General features: G+C 45.6%; 2 protein-coding genes across 9 annotated transcripts; one reads left to right on the top strand and one right to left on the bottom strand.

The window, feature by feature from the left end:
- Positions 1–514: 514 nt before the first annotated feature.
- SLC26A10 (solute carrier family 26 member 10) lies at positions 515–8,975 on the top strand. 7 transcript variants are annotated; one of them, XM_027855014.1, is made up of 18 exons: positions 515–874; positions 1,390–1,500; positions 2,165–2,322; positions 2,692–2,856; positions 3,091–3,243; positions 3,399–3,481; positions 3,722–3,869; positions 3,951–4,064; positions 4,352–4,429; positions 4,508–4,603; positions 5,127–5,233; positions 7,037–7,106; positions 7,201–7,317; positions 7,461–7,494; positions 7,571–7,653; positions 8,108–8,162; positions 8,269–8,375; positions 8,796–8,937. In XM_027855014.1, the coding sequence occupies exons 1-18, from the start codon at positions 529–531 to the stop codon at positions 8,832–8,834; spliced, it is 2,064 nt and encodes a 687-aa protein (XP_027710815.1). In that variant the 5' UTR covers positions 515–528; the 3' UTR covers positions 8,835–8,937. The 7 variants fall into 7 exon arrangements, with proteins under 7 accessions (XP_027710815.1, XP_027710814.1, XP_027710811.1 ...); XM_027855013.1 differs by having other exon boundaries at positions 8,269–8,381; XM_027855010.1 differs by having other exon boundaries at positions 2,713–2,856; positions 8,108–8,381; positions 8,796–8,975.
- Positions 8,922–19,213, bottom strand: B4GALNT1 (beta-1,4-N-acetyl-galactosaminyltransferase 1). 2 transcript variants are annotated; one of them, XM_027855015.1, is made up of 12 exons: positions 19,075–19,213; positions 18,700–18,834; positions 17,440–17,658; positions 15,872–16,045; positions 15,630–15,736; positions 15,016–15,053; positions 14,675–14,855; positions 14,303–14,401; positions 13,993–14,183; positions 13,655–13,795; positions 12,408–12,648; positions 8,922–9,922 (listed from the first exon to the last, which is right to left on the bottom strand). In XM_027855015.1, exons 3-12 carry the CDS (start codon positions 17,655–17,657, stop codon positions 9,705–9,707), a joined length of 1,608 nt encoding a protein of 535 aa, XP_027710816.1. In that variant the 5' UTR covers position 17,658; positions 18,700–18,834; positions 19,075–19,213; the 3' UTR covers positions 8,922–9,704. The 2 variants fall into 2 exon arrangements, with proteins under 2 accessions (XP_027710816.1, XP_027710817.1); XM_027855016.1 differs by lacking the exon at positions 8,922–9,922 and adding an exon at positions 10,317–10,738.
- Between the last annotated feature and the right edge of the window lie 4,936 nt (positions 19,214–24,149).

Genomic DNA, 24,149 nt, shown 5'->3' with positions numbered 1-24,149 from the left:
TTGTCTCTGAATTTTGGGGTGGACTAATCGTTGTCCCCTCCTTTTCCTCTTGGGAATATTGTGGTTTTGGGGATGGGGAGGGGCGAAATCTGAACTGCTCTCTTCCCAGAGTTCCTGTTCATAACACTTACAAGGAAAAGAGAGAAAAGAGAAAGAAGGAGAATAGTTAATGCTGGGAGACCTCTATTCTTGGGAAGTGATAAGGATTCTCCTTTGGCATCATTCTCGTGTCCTTCCAGCCCCTGTTTCCCCATCCATTATGATTGAAGTTTTGGGGAAGGGTAGGGAAAGTATGGCCAGATATGCAACGTTCTCCCTCCCCCTACCCCCAGAGTGTTTCTCCAGGATCTCTTCCCCGCCCCTAGATAGGATTCCCCGGGGAGATGTACCCCTCCCTAGTCCTTGATTGTATGACTCCGAAAAGGTGGAGCTAGGGGGTTCCCTCCCCACACATTGGGCGGGGTTCTATGAAACGGGATGGAGGGGTACATAAGTCTGGGCTAGAGGAGGAGGGTAGACCAGGGCAGAATGAGTGAGTCGTCTAGCACTGTGTCCTGTCCGGTGTTGGGAGAGGAGTTGGACCCAGTGGCTAGTCCTGGGTCCGAAGCAGTGCCTGGTGTCCTAAGCCCTCTCACCGAGGCACTGTTTCAGAGGCACTTTGGCGGCACCGAGCAGGGTCTAGATCCCTTACGCGATCAGCTGCTGCGGGGCTTTCGGGACAAGCTGTTCCGGACCTACTCCAGGAGGGAGGCGTGGAGGCTGCTCCGGGCCCGATTTCCTCCCTTGACCTGGCTGCCCTGGTACCCCTGGAGGACCTGGTTGCTCGGAGATGCTGTGGCCGGAGTCACCGTGGGCGTAGTGCATGTGCCGCAGGGTGAGGGGACAGTGAGAACTAGAAGGATCTTCTTAGGGAGGGGGTCAGGGTGGGAGAATTGAGCCTTCAAGCGGGTTGAAGGGACGCTGGAATCTGGAGATGTATCAAGGAGGGTGAGGTGTGGGGAGTCTAGATTAGAGTGAAGCCCCCTTGACAATCCCATTCCTCTAGGCTTGGAGGTCGGGACAATTGAGTTTTATGGGTCACCCTGTATCAGATTCTTCCCCCCATCCCATACCTTGTGGAAGAAGTCATTTACCTGTTCTGGCTGAGGGAATTGTCAAGAACCCCAGGGGGTGCCTCCCAGGGCTCCTTCAGGACACGGATGCATAAACCTAATCCACACTTTGGGCCCCTAAGAGCAGGTTGGCTCTCAGCAGTACCCATTTAAGTATACTTAACAGATCCTTAAGATCAGGGCCAATTTTCCCCTTTTGTTGAGAGCACAGAATAAGAAGGTTTGATGTGCCTGGGTATCCGTCCCAGAGTGACCTTTCCATCTCTCCCCTTACTAGGCATGGCCTTTGCCCTCCTAACCTCAGTGCCCCCTGTGTTTGGACTTTATACCTCCTTTTTCCCTGTCCTCATCTACACCTTCCTGGGTACAGGAAGACACCTATCCACTGGTGAGTGATCTGGGCACCCTCATATGTTATGCCCCCAGCCTCACTTGCATTCTATTGTAATTCCTAGGGGGAGTGGAAACGGGTGGAAATTCCATCCCTATTTGGCAGAGTTCCTTGTGACCATTTCCACTCAATCTCACTCCCTTATGGTCCCTGGATCCAGGAAACCTCCAGGGAATTGTAGGCCCCAAGCAAATGACAAAATTGTGTTTTCTTTCCTTGACGTTTCCATTCGGTTAAAATGAACATTAAGCTCAGCCTTTAAGGGTCTCAGAAGTGTAGCAAATAGCCTACGGGACGAAACAGGAGGGGGAGGGGGTTGCCAGACAGCCCCAGGGCTCTTACTAGATTCCCTCTTCCCATCCCCCATCTCACCCCGAGCCAACCCAATCCTTGAGGAACAGATGCTGTCCGCAGGACTTTAAATCTTTCTCCGACTCATCGCCAGCTGGCGGCGCCACTTCCAGCTCTTTTGATGGTTGCTCGCCTGTGGCTTCTGCCAAATCCCTCCAGCAGCTGGAGAGGGGGTGGCGATCGGGACGATGGGGGAAGGGAGCGTGAAGAAAAGGTGGGAGGAGGAGGCTCCCAGATTTTCTGCACCTTAGAGTTGGCTCTCCCTGTAATCTTTTACATCTCTCTCTGAGCTCCCCCCTCCTTCTTGCAGGAACCTTTGCAGTACTCAGCCTTATGACAGGTTCAGCAGTAGAGAGTCTAGTCCCAGAGCCCCCAGGGGGCAACCTGAGCTCGACTGACAGAATGCAGCTGGACCTGCAGAGGGTTGGGGCGGCGGCTGCAATCGCCTTCTGGAGCGGAGCGCTGATGGTGAGGGAGGCTGAGGGGGAGGTCAGCAGGAAACTGGAGGCTGGGAAGGGGGACCCCAGGGACCTGCTTTAGGTGAGAAGGTAGGAAGAGATTCATGGTAAGAGGAAGAATGTTGGAGGAGGGAGGAGAAAGGGAGTCGGGATATCTGGGACTATGGTGCGTGTGTGTTGAGGAATTGCGGGGGTGCGGGGTGGCATCTCCTTGAAGATCAGAACCAGCCCTTTCGCCTCTCCACCCCAACCTCTTTTGCATGGAGGACCACAATAGGAAAGATAGTGATAAAACGAGATGCGAATGACCTGCATTTCCTTGGCCCACTCCCTTGCTACCCCATCAACCCCCTGACTTTATTCCTCCGTTCCCCGGCAGCTAGGGATGTTCGCTTTGCAGCTCGGCTTCCTGTCCACCTTCCTGTCGGAGCCCGTGGTCAAGGCTCTTACCAGTGGGGCCGCGGTGCACGTGCTTGTGTCCCAGCTTCAGAGTCTTCTGGGACTGCCCTTCCCCCGGCAGATCGGCTACTTTGCCCTCTTCAAGGTGGAGAAGAAGGAAGGGGCCTCAGGGACTTTGAGGAAGGAGACACCACAGTGTATTTGGGAGGTTCTGGGGCTGGGGCGGGGTGTGAGGCTATGGTAAAGGTCGAGGTGAATCAGGAGAGCTGGAAGATTGGCTAGAGCGATGGTGCTGGGTGGAGAGACCAAGCCATCAGGTTATCGAGAGGACTTCGTCAGGGGTGAAAGGAGGCCCCGCTAATATGTGCCTCAATCGCAGACGCTGGCCGCGGTGCTTACTGCGCTGCCCCAGAGCAATCCAGCTGAACTGACCATCTCAGCCCTTAGCCTGGCGCTACTGGTACCAGTCAAAGAGCTGAACGTGAGATTCCGAAAAAGGCTGCCTACCCCGATCCCAGGAGAGGTGTTCATGGTGAGAGGACTACCCTTCTCATTCTCTGAGTCCTGTCCCCCTCCTCAGATCTCCAGTCTAAAATCAGACCTTGCTGCTCCCTACCTCCCCAGTTTAACCTCTTCCTCCCAGCTGAAAAGGCTCCACCCTCCACCCCCCTTGTCTTTCTTCCTTAGGTGCTCTTGGCCTCTCTCCTTTGTTTTACCTCCTCTCTGGACACAAGATACAATGTACAAATCGTTGGGTCACTGCCAGTTGGGTGAGACAGAACAGAGAAAACCCTGGCTCACGTCCTTCATAGTATTACCTTTATCCCCAACTCTTCTCCCACTCAAAAGCACATCCCTTTCCAATTTCTCCAGGGTCCAAAGCTGTCCACCCTCTAACCCAACATCTACCCAATTCTTGTCCCTCAGACTCTCCAAAGGAATCCCCTGGCCTTACAGACCACCTTCATTATCACTACAATTAGTTCTCCCACTAATCTCTTCTTTTCCAGGTTCTCCCAACCATTGATACCATCTCTGTCTACACTGCCCCTGGTTCTTGCCTACTCCCTTCCAATTGCACTGGTTACTTTTGCTGTATCAGTGTCTCTGGCTTCAATCTATGCCGACAAGCACAGCTATGCCATCAACCCCAACCAGGTGTGACTCAGATTTCTGACACCTGATCCTAGCCTGATTACAAGCCACTCACCCTAATCCTAATATTCTCTTTACCTCCAGGAGCTCCTGGCTCATGGTGTCTCCAACCTTGTCTCCTCACTCTTCTCCTGCTTCCCCAACTCAGCCTCCTTAGCTACAACCAGTTTGCTAGTGGATGCAGGGGGACACACACAGGTAAAAGTGGAGAGTACCAAGGACTAGAGAGGTAATGTGGGGGACATTTAAGTAAGGGGACTCCTCCCTTATTTAAATATTTAAGGGAGGATATTTAGATCAAATAATGAAACATATGAAGGGTCTGGGATGTCTAGGTAGGAAGAAGGACCACCATAAAGGGTGTGGGGAAACATCCAAATAAAGGGAAAGGGATGGTGTTAGAAGATGTACACAGGTTTCAGGAAGTTTATGGGGATGAGAGGAACAGTTTCTCTCTCCCCCACCTCCACTTCCTTCCCTTCCAGCTTGCAGGCCTCTTTTCCTGTGCAGTTGTCCTAGCAGTGCTACTGTGGTTGGGACCTCTTTTCTACTATTTGCCCAAGGTAGTAAATTGTGGAAGAGGCTGGGGAAAGGCACATTGAGATGGGATTGGGATACTGAGCTCTCTTTCCCAATCCTAGGCTGTCCTTGCCTGCATCAACATTTCCAGCATGCGCCAGATGTTCTTCCAGATGCAGGAGCTGCCCCATCTGTGGCATATCAGCAAGATGGATTTTGTGAGAGACTACACCAGGGTCCCTCAGCCTCTCCAATTTAACTCAGCTAAACTCAACTTAGTTTAATTCAGTTCAATTCAATTCAATGAAACATTACTTCCTTTCTTATTTACCCTAGCTAATTGTGACTGTTCCTGATAGTGCTTCCCTGTTTACCGTTCCCTTCTTAGACTAAATCCTACACTAACCCCCTAAACAAAATTTTGGTTTACCAAAGAGAAGGAAGATGGTGGGGTTAGAACCCTTCCCAGGTACCATGATACCCCAAAGGTTATAGTTGCCCCACTCTAAGCTGCTGCCTGATCTCTGGCCTGTATAACTGCTGTACCCTGTAATGAGCAAACTGTGTCCACCCTCAATCCAGATATTCCATTTCTTCCATTCACTTCCTTCCCTCCTCCTCCATGCCTTACCTCACCCAAAACCCTGACCTGACAGTCACTACCCCTCAGTTCCTTAATTAGATGTCACTGTTCACCCGTTTTTTCCTTGTGTTTACTCTCTCTCCACCCATGATTGACAGGCTGTTTGGCTGGTCACATGGGTAGCTGTAGTGACCTTGAGTGTGGATTTGGGCCTTGCCATAGGTGTAATCTTCTCCATGATGACTGTAGTCTGCCGTACACAGAGGTAGGGGATGGAGATTGAGCTCAAAACTTGCCAAAGGGAATCAGATCTGAAATATTTTCTCTCCTAATGGAACTTCTCTTTCTCTCTTTTCTTTTTAAAACACATTTTATTGATGCCTGTTATCTTTATATTATAGTTGTTCCACTTCTTCTATCAAACCCTCTCTTTTGACAAAAACAATTAAGCAAAAATATCTGATAGAAACCTCTTCTGAAAAGGTACACCATAGTCTGCCCTAGTATTTCCTGCCCCTACCTCTCTGTTGTGAGGGAAGAAGTATGTTTCCTTATCTCTACTCTAGGACCTTCAATAGTTTTTCCATTACTTAGGATTCAACTTCCTTTTAGTGATGTTTCCTACCACTTACTGTTATAATATTTAAGTATATTGTTCTTTTCTCCTCGTTGTTTTTGCTCATTTCCCTCTACATCAGTTCATGCAAATCTTTAAATGTTTCTCTGACATCTTTATATTCATCATTTCTTGCTGCTCAACAATTTTCAATTACATTCATATACCATAGTTTTTGATGGACACCCACCCACATTATTTCCAGTTCTTGATACACTTGATACAAGAAATATTGTCATAAACATTTTGGTATATATCAATATAGGGGATATTTGTCAGTCATCTAGAATCTATTAAGCACCTACAATGTGCTAGTCACTGTACTAAGTGCTGCAGGATACAAAGAAAGGAAAAAAAACCAGCCCCTGTTCTCAAGGCCCTCACAATCTAATGGGGAGATAATATGCAAACACACACATATATATATATAAATATATACATATACACACACACATATATACATATAAACAAGATATAGACAGAATAAATTGAAGGTAATCTCAGAGTGAAGGTACTAAAATTAGGGAGGGCTTAGAAAAGCTCCTTTCAGAGGGTAGAACTTTAACTGAAACTTAATGGAGGCCAGGAGACATCTGAGGGAGAGAATTCCAGGCATGGAGGCCAACCAGCGAAAATACTCAGCTGGAAAATGGAGTGTCATATGCGAGAAACAGCAAGGAGACTAGTGTCACCATATGGAAGAGTATTAGAAGGGAAGTGGAGCATAAGAAAAGAGTGTATGATAGAAGGGGCCAGGCTATGACAAGCTTTACAAGCCAAAGGACTTCATGTTTGATCCTCAAGGTGATAGGGAATCATTGGAGTTTATGTAATTGGGGAGGGTGATATGGTGAGACTTTTCCTTTAGGAAGATCAGTTTGACAGTTCAGTGGAGAATGGATTGGAGTGAGGAGAGCCTTAAGGCTGGAAGACCAACCACAGGCTATTACAATAGTCAAGACATGAGGTGATGAGAGCCTTTACCAGGGGGATGGCAGTGTCAGAGGAGAGATGGGAATCTACATCAGAGATGTTACAAAGATCAGAACTCCAGGATTTGACAACCGATCGCTTATTAGGGGTGGAGGGGGGAAGGGAGAGGTAAGAGATAGTGAGATGAGGATGACACCTAGGTTTTGAGTCTGGGTTACTGGGAGGATGATGGTGACCTTGATAGTATTAAGCAGGGGGTGACAGGAGGTTCAAATGAAATAATGGATGTAAAGCACTTTGCAAACCTTAAAGTGTTATATAAATTCCAGTTCTTCTCTCTACAGCACATTCCTACTAATATGGAAGTTAGGAAGAAAGATAATGAATTCAGTTTTTGACAAGTTGAGTTTCTGTGATTTTCTTTTTGCATATGCCCAATACTAGGATGTCATGCTCTAAGGATAAGGATGGCCCTGCTTTTTTTTTTTTTTATCACTCTCCTCTCTATCTGATTCCCAGGATACAATGTCTGATACTTGGACAAGTAAAGGGAAGAGAATTATTCTGTCCAGTCAGAGAACGTTCTAAGGTGGGCAAGAGGAGGTTGGGGAAAGGAGGGATGAATGATTTTAATTAGAAAGGATGTTTTATTGACTCTTTGGTCTTGTAAATACCTTCTCCAGCTCTGTCAGGTTCCTGGACTACGAATCTTCAGATATCCTGCCCCACTCTATTTTGGGACCAGAGGCAGGTTTCGTCAAACTATGGGGCAGCTGCTGGGGCTGGAGAGGCAAGATGAGGTGAGGAAGCAGGAGTACAGGTGAAGGTTTAAAGGGCAGATGTGATAGGTCAGATGGGGGGGTGGGTAGACAGGTGAATAGAGAACTGTTTACTAATTGGGAGCATATTGGGGGGCCGGTAATCACCCCTTCTCTTCCTTTAGGAACTTGCAAAGTCACATGCATCAGCTGAGACAGGTAAGATGGGAAAGGTAACTTGGGAAGATTTAGGGTGACAGGAGGAAGATCATAAAAATAACACTGCCCCTTCCAGGAGCGGAACTCCTTCAAGTTGTCATCCTAGACTGTAGTGGTATCATCTTTGTGGATGTGGCTGGAGCCCGGGAGTTGGTGCAGGTGTGTGTATGCATGTTGAGGTGGGGCAGTTAAAGGGATGAATTAATTTTTAAAAATTTATTAAGCGCTTACTATGTTCCAAGCATTGTGCTAAGCGCTGAAGTTACAGATACAAAATAGAAGACAGTCTCTGCCCTCAAGGAGCTTCCATTCTAATATGGAAATAAAACAAATATCTGACCAGGGAAGCATCTTTTGATTTGGAAAGTTAAAGGAACCATGAGAGGAGTAGCCAGGGAGTAGGTTGGCATACCCTTCTTTCATGGAGCAATTACAGAGTTGATTTCATTATGGTTCCAGAATTGGAAGAGAGAGAGAGAGAGACATTATAGCATCTGAGGGTGTCATAGCAGGGGAAAGAAATGAATCATAGCTGGAGCTGGTCCTGAAAATAGTGGGCAACTGAAGCAACTATTCTTTTTCTAACCCATCTTAAAACTCTTCCTTTCACCAGCTGGCTAGTCAGTGCAGTGCAGCCAGAATTCACCTGCTCTTGGCCCAGTGTAATGGTAAGATGCACGAAACTGGGGAGAATTGGAAATGCTTTGAATTATTTGGTGGGGTAGGAGGTGGAAGCCAGAGTTGGGGCTTTGACCATTCTTTCTGTTGGCACAGCTCCTGTGCTGGGGACATTAACCAGGGCTGGGCTCCTGGACATATTGACCCCAGAGCAACTTTTTGTGAGCGTCCAAGATGCAGCTGCCCATGCACTGGAGAATCTGGTGAAGGTTTGGGGAGAAGGGGTTGGTGGAGGGAAGATTATGAGGTGAAGGTCGTCTTAGGGATAATGAAGTGGATAGGAAAAGGAAACTAGACAATGGGATAAGGAGTGGCCAAAGAGGAGGGACATGCATGAAGAAGGGTAATGGGGAACCTAGAGGTGAGGGAGCATGTGACTGGGATGCAAAAGCTGATGAGGTAGAGTGAAAATTGAGGGAAGGAGCAAGGGGGTGGGGAAGCACTTCTTAAAAGAGGACTCAAGTGGGGAGAGTTGGCCTGAAGCATGAGGGAGGATCCTCTAGAACATAATTCCCCAGACCACTCTGACACCTAGATTCACAAGGGATGATAGGGGAGGCAGGAGGTATGTTCCCAGAATGCTTCCGCTCACTCTCCCCTGATGTTCCCTTTTCCCTTTCCAGGAGCCTCTGGCCTCAAAGACTTGCATGGTCTGGGTTTGAACTTGGCAGCTCTGCTTCTTAGGAATCCCAGTAGCACTGGATGGATGTACTGGGGAGAGATTAAGGCCACTGAGGAAAAAACTGGGCTGGGCCTCCCTCTTTATTTATGTTACCAATAAAATGAAGTGAGCTTTTCTGTGATCAACATGATAAATGCCAGCCCTTTCTAGCCTGGCTTGGGGTCTGAACACTCCAATAGATGTCCCTTAGAGACCCCTTTCCCCCACTTCAACCTTGAAGAGACAAGACTGACATCACAAAACTGTTGACTTGTTCAATAACCCCTCTTGAGACCTCTATTCAGGGGCCTACTCTATCTCTGAGGTCAAAATTCTCCTGGAGGTGTGGTGGGAGTGAGGAGAACTGGATATGGTACATAGAGTTCTGGTCTAGAGACACAGAGTGCAGCACAAAGAGGGAAGGTTGTGTATATCGGGAGCCTCCACTCTTAAAGAGATAGGGGAAAGGGTCTCCACTTGAGGGGTGGGTTCAGTTTGGCTCTTAGAGACCTTCAGGCTCTTTGGCACTAGAAGGGTAGTAATAACTCTATAAGAATAGGGAATGGAGGGCTTAGTACTGGATTGGGGCTGGGGGTGGGGGTTGTTGTCACCAAATTGGTGAAGGTAGGTCATAGCTCCAGTTGTACCTTTGGGCATTGAGGAAGGCACCAGGATCAGTTCACGTCCTGGGATTGGGTCAAGGTCAAAGAATCTGAAGGGTTGGTTAGTCCTTGAACAGTCCTTGGGTGGTCAGCCCAGTTGATGAGCAGGTTGTGACCAGGTAGAGTGTATAGTTCTGTAGAGTGGTCCAAGGGCAGTCAGGCAGCCACTATGTCCAATCACATCAGCCATTCTATGGTTACTAGGCCAATCAATCTGAGGTCATGCATTGGAGGCGATGTTTGAAGAAAAGCAGTTTGTGTTTGACCACCTGGCTCTCATCCGAGACTCCTGGATACCGGTATTTGGCATAAATCTCTGCCTCAGTCCCCCAAGCTGCCCATGGCAATTTCACCTTTGATGCGTGATCCACCATGACATTGGAACAGGAGCCCACACGAAGGGAGCCAAGTCCATCCAGGAAAAATTCTTGGGGGAATTAAAAGGGAAAGAAAAAGAGGAAGACACTGTGAAAGGTCATGAAGAGTAGGGGCCTACCCTACTCAACAGGGCAAAGGAATCTGGGATTTTTGTGTTCCAGGAAGGTTTTGCCTGCAGGCCTGTCTCTGAGGCTATTTCTTTGACTATAAGATTGGGATGAGTATCTGTCACAGGTTGTCTGAGTGTCAAATAAAATGGATAGTAAGGTAACAAGTTGAAAGTGCTTTGTAAATTTAAGACCTGATAGGCAGAACTAGAAACAAAGCATGTGCCCATCAATTGGGGAATAGCTAAACAAATTGTAGCATATTCATATAACATCAAGTTATTTCACTGTAACAAATGAGGAGGAATCCAGAGAAATAAAAGCATTATATGAATTTATGCAGAATGGAGTAAGTAGAACCAGGAAAACAATATACATACAATGATAGAACAAAATAAAGGAAAATAACAATAAAATGAAACTGAACTTTAAATATAATGATCGATATTGGCCCAGGAGAAGTGATGGAAAAATGCATGCTTTCTTTGGAAAGACAAGGAACTAAGGCTGTGGGATGCTATGTAATCTGTCAGAAGGGTGGATGTGTCCATTTGGCTTAAGGTTTCTTTTCTTTTTTTCTCTTGGCTACAAAGGAAGGGGCGGAGTCTATCTGGAAATGACTATCACATTCAAAACAAAACAAAAGACATTGTTGAAAATTTAACAAAATACAAATACAAGACTTTTTCTTGGCTGGCATAGCTATTCAATTGATGCTTCATTTCTCTTGCCTGAACCTAAGGTAGAAAAGGGCAAGACTGGAGAAGGAAGAAAAAAAACTTCAAGTTAGAAGGGATAAGATTATAGATCCCTAGCTCTTCCTCTTCTTAATTTTTATCTCTCTATTCTTGGAAACGGAGTATCTACCACCTTGGTGGGGAGAGTTGCTGGAGGGAGTTGAAATGCCATTTTTCTTTCATGTGCAATACATTAAAATTCATGTGTAATAAAAATGTGCAGAGGGGTTTAGTGGATACAGAGCTGGCCTCAAATCAAGAGGATTTGGATTCAAGTCCTACCTTTATCATAGACTGGCTGTTTGACCCTAGGCAATTAATAACTTCCCAGTGCCACCAGGCAACTTTCTAAGTTGTGGAGTAGACACCAATTTGCATTGGTTCCACACTGGAAGACCCTATACTGAAGAAAAGCACAATCTGGTTAAAAAAGTAAAAAAGAGTGCAGGGTGTCTGTGAACCATTGAGGTTGTTAAGTATAAAGAAACTCTTCAATTTCAAATCTATCGATCTATGGTACAGGAGGTAGTAGTGATGGAGGTCACTCATCATTCATACTCTAGGGATATAAGGATGGAACTGGGCTCTTGGGAAATGGAGACAGGAAGAGGAGGGGAAATGCTTTGGATCAAAGCAAGGAGACATGTTTGTGCTTAGGACAAGATCTGAAAACAGGCCCTTTGGATACCATGACAATTGAACTACACTCTACCACAACGGACAAACCTTATTTAAAAATAAAAAATCAATACCTACATGCAAGCTCTTTTTTTTTTTTGCATTATAATTATGTGCATATCCCATTGACTGAGCAATAGCTAAACAAGTTATGATAAAGTAACATATAGAATATTATTGTACTATAAAAAAACTAATACAATGAATACAGAGAAACATGGGAAGATGTGAACTGATGTAAAGTGGAATCAGTGAAGCTATACACATGAGTGCAACATTGTAAATGGAAAGAAAAACAACAACCGAACCTATGTTATGAAATTATAAAAACCAAGCCTGGCTCCAAAGAAGAGATAAGAAGGCTCCTTCCTCATTTCCTTGTAGATGTGTGGAACTGAGGGGGTGAAACACCACAGATAATGTAAAACAGTTTGAATAACTTGGTTAGTTCTTCTGAACTTTTCCTCCCTTTTATTTATTCATTTATTCATTTATTTATCCATCTATTTATTTATTTATTTGTTTGTTTATTTATTTATTTATTGGCTAGGCAATGGGGTTAAGTGACTTGCCCAGGGTCACACAGCTAGTAAGTGTTATGTGTCTGAGGCTAGATTTGAACTCAGGTCCTCTTGAATCCAGGGCCGGTGCTCTATCCACTGTGCCACCTAGCTGCCCCCTTTTTCCTCCCTTTTAAAAAATTCTTTGTCATTAAAGGAGGACACCCCAGGGCAGGGTGGTACGACTACTTTGGGAAATATAGGTGATATAAAAACAAATGCCAATAAAAAATTCTTTAAAAAAGAAACCGAATATTTGTACCTATTTAAAAAAATTTTTTTTCCTAGTCTGCCTCATTGTGCCCTTATACATTTTTCACCCTCTGTGCTCCCAGCTCTGCTTTAGAGTCACTTTCCATCACCAAGACTCAGGTACTCAGTTGTACCCTTTAGTTTATCAAACCCCAGTGGAGGTGAGGGCTTACAGGTGTATGGAGGGAAATGTCACATACCCAAATGGGCCACCCGGCTGAGTCGAGGATCAAAGCCAATCTCTCGAATCTTGTCTACTCGAGCCAAGAAGAAGTTGACAACACCATCAGTGACCACACAACCTGGGAAACCCGGGAGCTCATGGTGAAAGCCTCGCCTTTGGGTGAGGCAGTCTCCCCAACCAGGCCCACCAGGTTCTATGCTCATCAATTGTCGATAAGTAGTGGAGTAGCCTGTGATCTCCCGAACTGCTCCCCCGACCTGAAAGAGGCAAAAGGGAGACAGAGGACATGGACAGGAGACTCAGGGTTATATACCAGGAAGTGGGAGGCAAGTGGACATAGTGAAATATTGTGGAGGAAAGATGGTGAAGGGCAAGGAAAAGAAGATGAAGGAATGAGGGTGGATTGGGCAGGGAGGGCCCTCCTTCCTTCTCATACCTACCCCGCATGCCCTTACATAGGCCTGGGCTGTTAGCCATTTAGGTTTTAGTGGTAGGCTCTTTCTGGCCTCACCCACTAGCTCTTAGATATCTAAAAACCTCCCTTCCCCTTTCCTCTGCTCCCTTTGGGGATGGAGAACGCTTCATTATTGAGTCTTTAGCCTGGAGAGAGGCAGCTGGGGGCACAGAGGATAGAGTTCTGGGTTTAGGATCAGAAAGAAGTTGTTGTTCAGTTGTTTCAATGGGGTCTGACTCTTTGTGATCCCCTTTGGGGTTTTCTTGGCAGAGATACTGGAGCAATTTGCCATTTACTTCTCCAATTTATTTTATAGATGAGGAAACTGAGGCGAACAGGGTTAAGTGACTTGCCTAGGGTCACACAGCTAGTAAGTATTTGGGGTCAGATTTGAACTCAGGTCTTCCTGACTCTAGGCCCAGTGCTCTATCCATTGTACCACCTAGCTGCCCCCAGGATCAGGAAGACCTGAGTTTAAATCCAGCCTCAGATACTTACTAACTGTATGAACCTGAGCAAGTCACTTAAGCTCTGTTTGTCTAATTTTTTTCAGGGGCAAAATGGGGACAACAGTACCTACTTTGCAGGGTTGTTGTAAGGAGCAAATCAGATAAAGCACTTAGCACAGTGCTAGACATGTAGGCTTTATATAAACAGCTTATTCCTTTGGCCTTCTTGCCTCACACACCTCCCAGGTGCCCTCCCTCCATCTCCATAGGACTCATCCTCTCCAGGTTGCCCTCCAAGTTTTCTCTTCAATCTTCTCTACCTTTTCTTACCCCCCCTCCCCATCCTCATCCCTTTTATACCAAGTCCAGAGATGTCTGCTCCAGCACATCTACAAGCTTCTCCAGCTTTGTCCGTGCAGTGAAGATGAAGTCATCATCTACCCACAGCACGTACTTTGTGGTCACTTGAGAAACAGCTAGATTTCGGCCTGCAAACCATCCCTAGGGGAAATGAGGGAAGTTAGGAGAGGAGGGGGTAGCAATTAAACATATTCTTCCATCCTCCCACTATTTCTCAGTAACCTGTGTCCACCATCTCCTTCAGATATATATACTGTACCTCTTCCCCTAATTGCTATAGGGCTGTCTCCCACCCATTCAGCACCACTGTGCTCTGCTAATAATACCCCGTTGCTGACCTTGCCGAAGGGCATGAGGTAGTGCTCGATATGAGGGCCATTGACTGGCTCTGGTCGCTCACTGTCATCAGCGATGATTACAGTGACTGTTGGGTAGAAACGCCGGATGCTGGCGATGAGGTTGCGGAGACGGTCGTAGCGAAGGAAGGTCTTAGTTGCAATGGTGACCAGCGCACTGATGTTATACTTGGCTGGGGTAGGGGAGGGCAGAAGAACCATACTACAGGTGAGATTCCTAGCAGAACAAACCTTTCTCACCATCCCCGTCCCCACCTCCCTAGTTCTTGTCTGACCCTGACACAAGTCTTACCTCCTTCAGGGGCTGGCCCAGGTGGGTACAGCCGAGGTCTGGGTGGATGCTTGATTCCGACAGTGAAGACAGCTTCATGGCCATTGGTGGAGAACCGAGCTGGGGAGGATGAGAAGGGAAGTATGTATGGGGGGGAAAGGGGGGAAGGGGGAGGAGATGACTGCAGATTGGGTTTCTTTTTCTCTCCCTCTTTGTTGCTCTCTGCCCAAGCCAAACAATGACCCTTTCATTTACCTCTCATTCCAAGGGCTGAGCTCAGTGGGTCTATTGTCTAGATATCTGGCTCTGGACTGTGTCCTAGCACCTCCCACAGCTCTAGGCATCTTTAGTCTCCCACTTGACCCACCCCTTGAGCCTGGGTTGCCTTTCCACCTGTGTCTGCCGTGTCTGGCTGGTAGATCCGGCTACTGTAAGTGACTAGCTGAAGTTGTCTGTTGAGTCGGTCTAACTCTGGGCTTGAGAGAGTGAGTTCCAGCTGGCCCTCTCCTCGAAGTACCACTCCTTCCACTTCCCCAGCCACATCCCAGGTGCCAAGAGATGCTGAGAGATTTACCTGAGAATGTGCGGAAGGGACAGAGTCAGAGCCTGGCAGGGTTAGACCCCTGTGCTTTCCTCTGCCTTCCCCCCATTACCCCTCTACCTTCTGGCTTCCTAAATCTACTACCTCATCCAGTATGTCATCTCATGCCATCCTTCTATTTCACCTCTCTCACCTGGTACAGTTCTTGCTTAGATGCTTGTAGGCTCAGACCTAGAGGCAGAGGAGGGAGACAGGGAAAATATCACATCAGGCGCAAGTGCAACCTTACCAGGTTGGTCAGACCCTCTGAAATTCATTCTGTCGCTTTCTCTATCCCTCCATCTTCTTGTCTTCACCCCAACCAGGGGGCTGTCCCTCTCCATTCCAAGGCCAATCAATTCCAATCCCTCCCATGCAAGGCACTTTGGGTATCACATGACCACCTCAGGTTGGAGGTTCTCTCTGCTCCTTGAACTTATTTTCAGTCAAATATTTATTTGCTGGTGATCTTGGCTCTCCTCCCTTCCCAATTTCACATCAGTCTCCATTCAGACACCTTCCTTTTAACTCCCTAGGGAGGAATAATTGTTCTCCCTATCTACTAAGATTCAACAAACCTTTCTCCCTAGCCTCTTTAGTATCTTCCCCCATCAAGGCTTCCCACTATTTTTTCCCTAAATGACCTTATATTCTCAGATCACTCAGCTCCCCCTCCCAGACTTATCCCAGCTCCCTCCCAGGCCTAACCAATGACCACAATCCTCCACTGCAATGCCCTCTCATTTTCCCTGCCCCCACCTACTTTACCTGGTACCAAGATGGTCTTTAGGGGCTGAACCACCACACCCTGCAGGGGATACTGCAGGGGGGAGTTAGCTGGAGCGATGAGTATCTGGTCTGCTGGGGACTGGACCCTGGAGACGGTCAGATTGGATGGATGGGGTCTGGGAGGGAGTTGGTGTCTCCATCCTTTCCCACCCTCAGACCTCTCTCCTCCCCCTTCCCAGAACCCATCCTCTCCCTTCCCCTCCCCTACGATTCCCTGACACCTGGCCTGGAAAGCTTGGTATTCCCGGTCTCTTGCAACTGTGGCTTCCAGCAGCTCCTCAGGTCCATAAGCTGATGTGAAGTCAAATGCATGCACCTGCCGTTGGAATGGGAGAGCAAGGCCAAGTCCTCCTCCTCTGCTGGCCACACAGCTGCAGGCATTTTGTGCCAGCAACCTGGAGGGGAAGGGATGGGAGTAGCGGATGAGAAAGAAAGGACATTTCAACACCTTGCCTTCTTAAATCTTGCCACACAGTAATTACCAAGCCTACTCCAGAAAAATCGTGTGCCCCCAAACTTTGCCTGTCAACCCTATCTTTAAACACTTATGTCTTTTACTCTGGCTCCTAAACTTTAGTCTCATTTAGAGGGTTTAGAATTCTTTTCACAAAGTCTAATTTTCATTAGATAGTAAATCATGAGGTAGCTAGGTGGTGCAGTGGATAGAGCAACTGCCCTGAGCTCAGGAGGACCAGAGTTCAAATCCAGCCTCAGACTAGCTGTATAGCCCTGGGCAAGTCACTTTACCCTTGTTGCTTTAAAAAAAAAAAAAAAGTAAATCATGTCTTTGGGAAGGAGGTGGTATCACTGAGAATTAACTATAAGAAATGTTGCCACCTACCATCACAAACAAACCCAATGCAGTTCAAACCTTGAGTCAGTGCAACTTTCCCCTCCTTTCCCTACTTCAAGAGTCTCAGGGAAGTGTAAAGCTATGATATTATTCCAGCTGCCTTAAGATATAGAGGTAGCTCTTATCAAGGAGATACCCCTAGGTTGAAGGAGAGTAGCACCAGAAGCTGGACCCCAGCTTTGAGATTTTACTCTATCGTTCATAGATCTAGAACCTAGATCCTAGAACCTTCTAGAACCATTTCAAATGGTGCTTAACCAAATCACCCCCATAAATGCCAAATGAATCCTTGTCCTCTGCCATCCACACTGTATTTGTAGTCACAGCAGCAGACCACTTCCAGGAGATAAGGGAGAGCTTTGAAACAATACAGTCTTCCACCAAAACCCCCACCATGTTGTTGATTTAGGTGTCTTTGGATAACAATTGGAGGATCATAGATGGAGAGATGGAAAAAGAGGTCATCTAGTCTCTTCCCCAATTTTTGCAGCTGAGTAAACTGGAGCCCAAAGAGGAGAATGGCTATCAAGGTAGTAAGCAGCAGAGTTGGGATTTGAATCTTGGTCCTCTAACTCAAAATATACTGGCCCTGTGAGTCAGGACACTTGTATTCAACATTTGACTGCTGCTAGCTAGCTGTGTGACCTTGGGCAAATACATTTTATTTCTCTGTGCCTCAGTTTCCTTTTCTGCAAAATAAGGGTAATGAACTTGATGCACTCAAAAGTTCTTTTTCCAGCTCAAATCACCTGTGGTTTCATTTACTCTCTCTTGCTCTAGTACTCTGCCCACTTCATTTAGGGCTTCTCAAAAGAATAATGAAAACATATGGTAAAAATCAAAAGGAATTGAAGGTTAAATATTAACCTGCCTTTTTTTTTTTTTTTTTGGCTGGAGTCCCCCACTCTACCAGGTTCTGGTTGTTTTCTAACTTACCCAACAATCTGCTCCTTAAGCCTAAAGGGAATATGTGCATATCGAGGCTCTGGAGCCAGGTTAGGGTATTTGAACTTGGAAGACTTAGGAAGAGGTGACCACAACCCAGAGGAAGCTCTAGGGGGTAGATGTTTCCGGTTGTGAAAGTAAAGGAGACCCAGGGCAGCAGAGAGGAACAGTAGCAGGAAGCTACAAACCAATCTTCGGCCTAGCTTCATTCTAGAATGGGAGAAAAGAGAAAGAGGCCCGTTGAACTGGCAAAAAGAAGAAGCCCACTGAGTGAGTGGAGCTGTACCATGTAACACCTGACCTGTACCATCAGCTTGAACTAGAAGATCTCTAAGGTCCCCTCTATGTCTATGTCGCTCTACATCTATAATTCTGAGACTAGTACTTTGTATCATAACTTTCTGACTCCTCATCTCAAGACCTGCCTCTACACCCTCTTTTCCCTATACATCTTTTTGCACCACCTTTTCCTGTCCAGCCCTGGCTCCCAATCTTTGTTTCATGCATTCCTATTTGAATATCCCGAGACAGCCAATCCTTTCCACCCACACACTTAAGATTGGTAAATGAATTAAAAGGAATTTAAGATTAAATATTAACCTGCCCTTTTTTTCCCCTGGAATCCCCCACTATCAGGTCCTGATAACTTTCTAACTTCCCCCCCCCCCCCTTTTTTTTTTGCTGGAGTTTCTCACTCTACCAGGTCCTGCTTGTTTTCTAACTTACCTGCTCCTTGAACCAAATGGAATGTGTGCAAATTGAGGCTTTGGAGCCAGGTTAGGCTATTTGTACTTGGAGGATGCCGAAGGAGTGACCACAACCCAGAGGAAGCTCTAGGAATTGGATATTTCCAGTTGTGAAAGTAGAGGAGACCCAGAGCAGCAGAGAGGGGCTTCCTTACTCCTCCATCCCTTAGTAACATAGCTGAGGTGGTTTGATTGGGGATGGGGGTGGGGAAGAAGCAGATTCAAGCATATGGAACAGGAGGAGAGGAAACAGGCAAGGATGGAGTGAGGCAGTGGAGAAACGAGTGGGGAAAATGGTTCTCTCTCTTCCTCCCCTCTAGGCCCATGCCATTCCATCCTCCCTACCTCCCAACGAGAGAGACAGAGAGAGACAGAGAGAGAGAGAGAGAGAGAGAGAGAGAGAGAGAGAGAGAGAACTCCAAGGGTGGGCTCAGAACTGCACTCTCCCCCACCCCCAGCTCGTCTGCCCAGCTTCTTTCACACACATTCAGTTCCCAGTATTGACCTGTCAGGCAGTCTCAAGCCTCGGCAGTATCAGTATCTCGGTCTCTTCTCCGTAGGGTACCCAAGCCAGGTCCAAGAGTCCTCATGGAGACATTAGGGAAGGGGGTCCGGCCCGAGATTGGGAGGAGTCTGAGAGCTGCGAATGCGTGGGGGAGAATTCTGTCCCACAGGGGCCACCCCTCCCACTCACATAACCTCCTTTCAAGCTATCAATTGCTTTGAAAACTAAGGCGTAGAGGAGACAACTGATTCCCAAAGGAGAAAAGGAGATGGAGAAACGGCAGTGCATCCCTCCGCCTCCGGCCTTCCCCAGTGCTCAAGTCCCGGGTCTCCGCGAACAAAGGCATAGAGACGAAGGTCTCCTCCGGGCCTTTACCTGTCTTTCCAAGCGCTCGGACTGACAACCCGCTTGCTGCTTCGCTGACTCAGTCTCAGCCTCCGGCTCTAAGGAAGGGTCCCCCGGACCCCTCACTTCTTCAGCCTGGAGCTTAGTCTCCCGCACTGTCTCGGGCTTGGGCTCCGGCTCGTGACATAATGAATGCGAGAGTAGCTGCCCTCTCGTGGGAGTGGGTAGAACCACAATTGAAACATAAGGAAGCCAGAAGAACAGTGAATTGTAGTGGGTACCAAAAGGCTCACGCGCCCAGAGAACCAGTGTGCCAACCTGGAGATTACCTTTGGCCTCAGAGATTTTTTTATGTCTGCTTTTCTTTGATTCCGTCTCTCTTTCTTGCCCCTCGCCCCCTCCCCCCGCCCGATTTTGTTTGGCTGGATTGTTGATTTCAAGGGTTAGGAACTCACTCTGAGGAAATTTCCTTTGCAATGTAGATTGGAATCTGATTTGTAATTTTAAGTCTTAGGAGTATCTCGGTAATTCTCCAATAACTCCTAACCCCTCCTACTTCCAGCCTTCGGCGATTCCTAGAGCCCCCAAAAGTCTTAATCTTCTCACTCATAGGATTTGTGAAGGGATAAGGTAATGGGATTTATGGGGGGAGGGGCGAAGATGCCTTATAATGAAAATCGTAATTAAAGCATATTAGAGCTAGAAAGGACCTTAGTCTGAGACATCAAGTCTAGAGATTCTTAACCTGAGGTCCATGAAACAACACTCCTTGCTCATGCCTCCAGTCTTTGGATAAGTCAAGGGGCTCATGAACTTGGATAAGAAAGAAAAAATCATATCTTTATTTCAATAATAGGTAGCATTTCTATATCACTTTAAGCTTTACAGAAGACTTTACAAACATTACCTCATTTTATCCTTACAACAACCCTGTGAGGTAGGTGCCATTATTAGCCTCATTTTACAGTCTAGTAAACAGGGGCAGATAGAAGTTAAGTGACTTTGCCTGGGTCATACAACTAGTATCTGAGACTGGAATTGAACTCAGATTTTCTTTATCCCAGGCCCCAACCTAAACCACTTACCTGCTTCTCCCTAATTAATTTTCACTAACCTCTAACTGAAATTTAGCATTTTCTTCAATTATTAAAAAAAATTCATTTTGAGAAAAGGGGTTCATAAGACTTCAGCGCACAGCCAAAGGGGTCCGTTGTGCAAAAAAAAAAAAAAAAAAGTGAAGAACCCTTGACCTAGTCCAGCACCTTTATTTCCCAGCCATCATCTACTTTAAAGAAAATTTCAGTGGTGGGAGGAGACAAGGCTGTGTAGATAGAGCATAATGTGCTGGGCTTGTGACTTGCAGTCAGGAAGACCTGGCTATGAATGCCAGGGGAGTTTCACTGGTGAGGTTAAAAGTGGGGTAATATTGGGAAATGAGTGAAATGATGAAACAAAAGTAGAATAAAATTTGAAGTTAAACAGTCTTGAAAATGTCATAGAGAGGTCAGTCATTAACAAGGTCAGTTTAGTACTTCAAAGTGTTATTAGGATCATGAATAAAAATGTAATTATTCAACAAGCACTTAGTAAGTGCTTCTGGTCTTATGCTAACTGCTGATACAAAGACAAAAAAAAAAAAGACAAACAAACCTGATTTCAAGGAGCATACATTCTAACATGGAAAGTACATATAAAAGTATTTGCTATTATATATTGACAGAAAACTTAATATCAAATGTAAAGTTACCTATTAACTGCCACTCCCTCTTGATCAACATTCTCCTAACTTCCTTACTTTCCTACTCTGAACCACACCCTAAATTCCCACACTGAGATCTTACCTTGTAAAGGAACCTCAGCTTGAGTTGGATGTCAGCTCCTAATGTCCTTATCCTGTTCATCGAGATTTATGGAAAGTTAGATAAATTAACCAGAATGAGTGGGTATTCTTGCATGGATTGCCTAGAGCAGTTGGCATCTCACGACCAAGCCTTGCTACCTAATGTGACCCCTTGCTCCTTTTCTTCTAAAAAGTATAAGAACCTTTCCTGTAGGTTGCTTGGTGGTACAGCCCCCAGGGTGGCAGGTTTGCTACCCTGTTATCTCAATTAAAGACACTTCATTCTTCTACTTACGAGTTTGATTTATTTCAGGACTTGACTGTCTCTATCTCTATCTCTGTTTCTACACCTACACACACACACACACACACACACACACACACCAGGGTAATTTTTTGGGGAGAGGGCACTAGCAACTGAGAAAATTGGGAAAGGCTTCCTGGAGAAGGTGGTACTGGTGTTGGGGTTGGGATCTGGGCCCCAGAAAGGAAAAACCCCGGACTTTTCCATGTGGTCAAATCTCTGGCATTAGCCTGAGGCTATAATCCCATCACCTGGCCTTTCATTGTGGCTACACCCAATCTCCCAATTCTGTTAATCTAGCCTGACCTTCCTTTGTTTTACCTCCCTATGTATGGCCCCTGGCCATTTCCCACTCTTAATCCTAGCTAGGCTCCATTGGCCATGAGGTCCAGGTCCCAGGAGTTCTGTTCACCCCAATTTATTGGCCACTCCTAGGTCCCTCCCACAGGCTTTCTGTATATAAAATCCATCTTGTCTCCATTAAGATGCTCAAATTCCTAAAATCTAGCCACTGCTAGCATTCTTATAATCTAGCCACTGCTTACCCATGTTCAGACTCCTTAAGAGTCTGCCCAATACGACAGATGTTCTAATAAACCTTGTCTTTGGCTGAAAGAAGGCTTGGGTCGAATTCTTTCCGGCAGGACCTGCATGTTGTGATATTGGAGTCCTAGCACCTCTGAACCCCTGAACCCCATCACTGGAACTGAGTTTTGAAATAAACAAAGATTTCTAAGAGATGGAAGTGAAGAGGGGATATATTTAAGTCATGAGAGTCATCTTGTGAAAGGCAGGAGAGGAGAGGAGAAATGGTGTATATGAGGAAGAGCAAGAAGCTCTTGACTCAACCTCAGATTGTGAGGAGAGTGATGTATAATAAGGCTAGAAAGGTAGGTTGGAGCCAGGTTGTGAGGGGCTTTAAAAGAAAAATAGAAGAGTTTATTTTTGATCATAAAAGTAATAGGGAGATGCTGGAATTTGTTGAGTGTGGGAGTGACACGGTTAAAACTATGCTTTAGGCACATCAAGTTTTCTATGCTCACTCATTTCGTGATCTTATCAGTTCTCATGGGATCATTTATCATTTCTATGCAGATAATTCCCTACTCTATTATCTTGCCTCTTCTGATTTACATATTTTCTCTCCCCTTTTAGGATATAATCTCCTTAAGGGCATAAAATTGAAAATTGATTTTAATTCTATTTTTAAAACTTAGTCAAGCTGATATAGGTTAATATTCTCCTATGCTGTGTGAGTCTAAACCCCTTACCCTTTTAACTTCCCCTTTGACCTACATTCTGAAGAAACTTGCCTAAAGATTAAGCTTTTGTCTTGTAATTACCTCCAACCATTATTCGGATGGTGATCATTTGAGTCTCTATCTGGGCTTGTCCCAGTTTAGTCCGCCTTTGTAACCTCACCCATCACCCACTCAATCCAAACTCAAGTAGATTCAATCAAAGGGGTTGCAGAATACACCCAAGGTCTGTAGAATAATCCTATCCCTTTACCAGAGTAACTCCCCCCTTGATCTACCTGCTGGACAAATTTGCCTAAAGGTTAAGCTTTTGTCTCATAACTACCTCCACCCTTTTTTCAGATAGCCTCTGGTCATTTGAGTCTCAGTTATATTACTTTAGTCGGTATCTTGCCCCTGTAGTCTACCTTCACCACCTCACCCACCATCCACTCAATTCAACTCAAATTCAAGTTGATTAAATCAAAGTCTTGCAGACAACACCCACGGTCTGCAGAATAATCCTATCACTTGAGGATTACTCCCATATCCCAAATAGGGGGCAACTAAAGTAACCCATCTTCTCTACCAATAGGGATTGTCTTACCTTTGCCTAGGGTGGTCCAAATGATGTACTGTCAGGCCAATCAGAAGGAAGCCACACCTAAGTTTAAAAGATCCTGTAAACCGTTGCTTGGGATCTTTCAGCTAGCATAATTAATACATCAATCATGCCCAGGTTGCAGCTATATGAGTCACTGTTAATAAACTGTTATCTTGCTCTGAAGAAAATGTTGCTTCAGTCTGCCTCAGTTCATTTTACTCAACACAAGGGCAGAAATTATTTCGCTTTTTCTTTGAGGATATCCTCATCTATTAGTTGAGTGCTTGGTGCACAGTAAGACTTTATACTTATTCATTGATTGACTGTAGACATGAATTAGGAGGCTTCTGCAATTCTTCAGCTGAGAGGTTATATGGGCCTGAACTAGGATGGTGGCTGTATGAACGGAGAGAAAAAGATAGATAGGGGAGATGTTGTAGATGTAGCAACAAGATTTGGTACTGAAAGAGTATGTGAAAGTGAGAGAGAGTAGCAAACCTGAGTGACTAGAAGGATGGTGATATTCTCAATAGAAACAGGGAAGTTTGGAAAAGATGTAGTTTGGAGGATAAAGATAAATGAGTTCTGTTTTAGACATGTTAAATTTGAAATGTCTATTGAACATGCATTCCGAAAGATCCAATGGGCAGTTGGAGATACATGATTGGTAGAGTTGTAGACTGGTACAAACATCTTGATAAAGCAATGTGGCAACATAAAATAAATCATAAAATGTTAAAATGTTGCTATTCTGTGGGTAAGACTGTATCCCAAAAACGTCATGGGGGTGGGGTTGGGGGGGAAGAGACTTCATATGTACAAAAACATTGGTAAAAGTAAAAAGTTGGAAATAACATTCAACAATTGCAAAATGACTGAATAAGTTATGGCCTATTAATGTAAAGAAAGATTATGGCAACTTATAGAAAAAGACCAATGAGGTCATGCAAAAGGAAACCAACTGAGCCAGAAATATAAACACAGTGGTTATATTTCTATTAAGAAAGAAGAAAAAGACAAAACGTGAAAGGAAGGAAAACTAGGCTAAGTGTGGCAGAATTCTAGACAGATTTGGAAGAGGACATAGATAAATGCATTTGATTTGCTTATTGTTTGTTA

Source organism: Vombatus ursinus, unplaced genomic scaffold (genome assembly GCF_900497805.2).
Source record: "Vombatus ursinus unplaced genomic scaffold, bare-nosed wombat genome assembly UNPS02010769.1, whole genome shotgun sequence".
Classification (NCBI taxonomy): Eukaryota; Metazoa; Chordata; class Mammalia; order Diprotodontia; family Vombatidae; genus Vombatus; species Vombatus ursinus.
Note: the sequence above shows the minus strand (reverse complement) of the source record. Positions and strands in the feature narration are given on the sequence as shown.

Excerpts from the sequence above, each read along its gene's own strand:
- B4GALNT1 (XM_027855015.1), bottom strand. The coding sequence starts at position 17,657 with ATGAAGCTAGGCCGAAGATTGGTTTGTAGCTTCCTGCTACTGTTCCTC. Across the intron at positions 14,402-14,674 it reads GCCAGACACGGCAGACACAG|CTCGGTTCTCCACCAATGGC; the intron begins GTGGAAAGGCAA and ends CATCCTCCCCAG. Across the intron at positions 14,184-14,302 it reads TGGGCCAGCCCCTGAAGGAG|CCAAGTATAACATCAGTGCG; the intron begins GTAAGACTTGTG and ends CCCCTACCCCAG.
- SLC26A10 (XM_027855007.1), top strand. The coding sequence starts at position 529 with ATGAGTGAGTCGTCTAGCACTGTGTCCTGTCCGGTGTTGGGAGAGGAG. Across the intron at positions 3,870-3,950 it reads ATGCCATCAACCCCAACCAG|GAGCTCCTGGCTCATGGTGT; the intron begins GTGTGACTCAGA and ends CTTTACCTCCAG. Across the intron at positions 7,495-7,570 it reads ACATGCATCAGCTGAGACAG|GAGCGGAACTCCTTCAAGTT; the intron begins GTAAGATGGGAA and ends TGCCCCTTCCAG.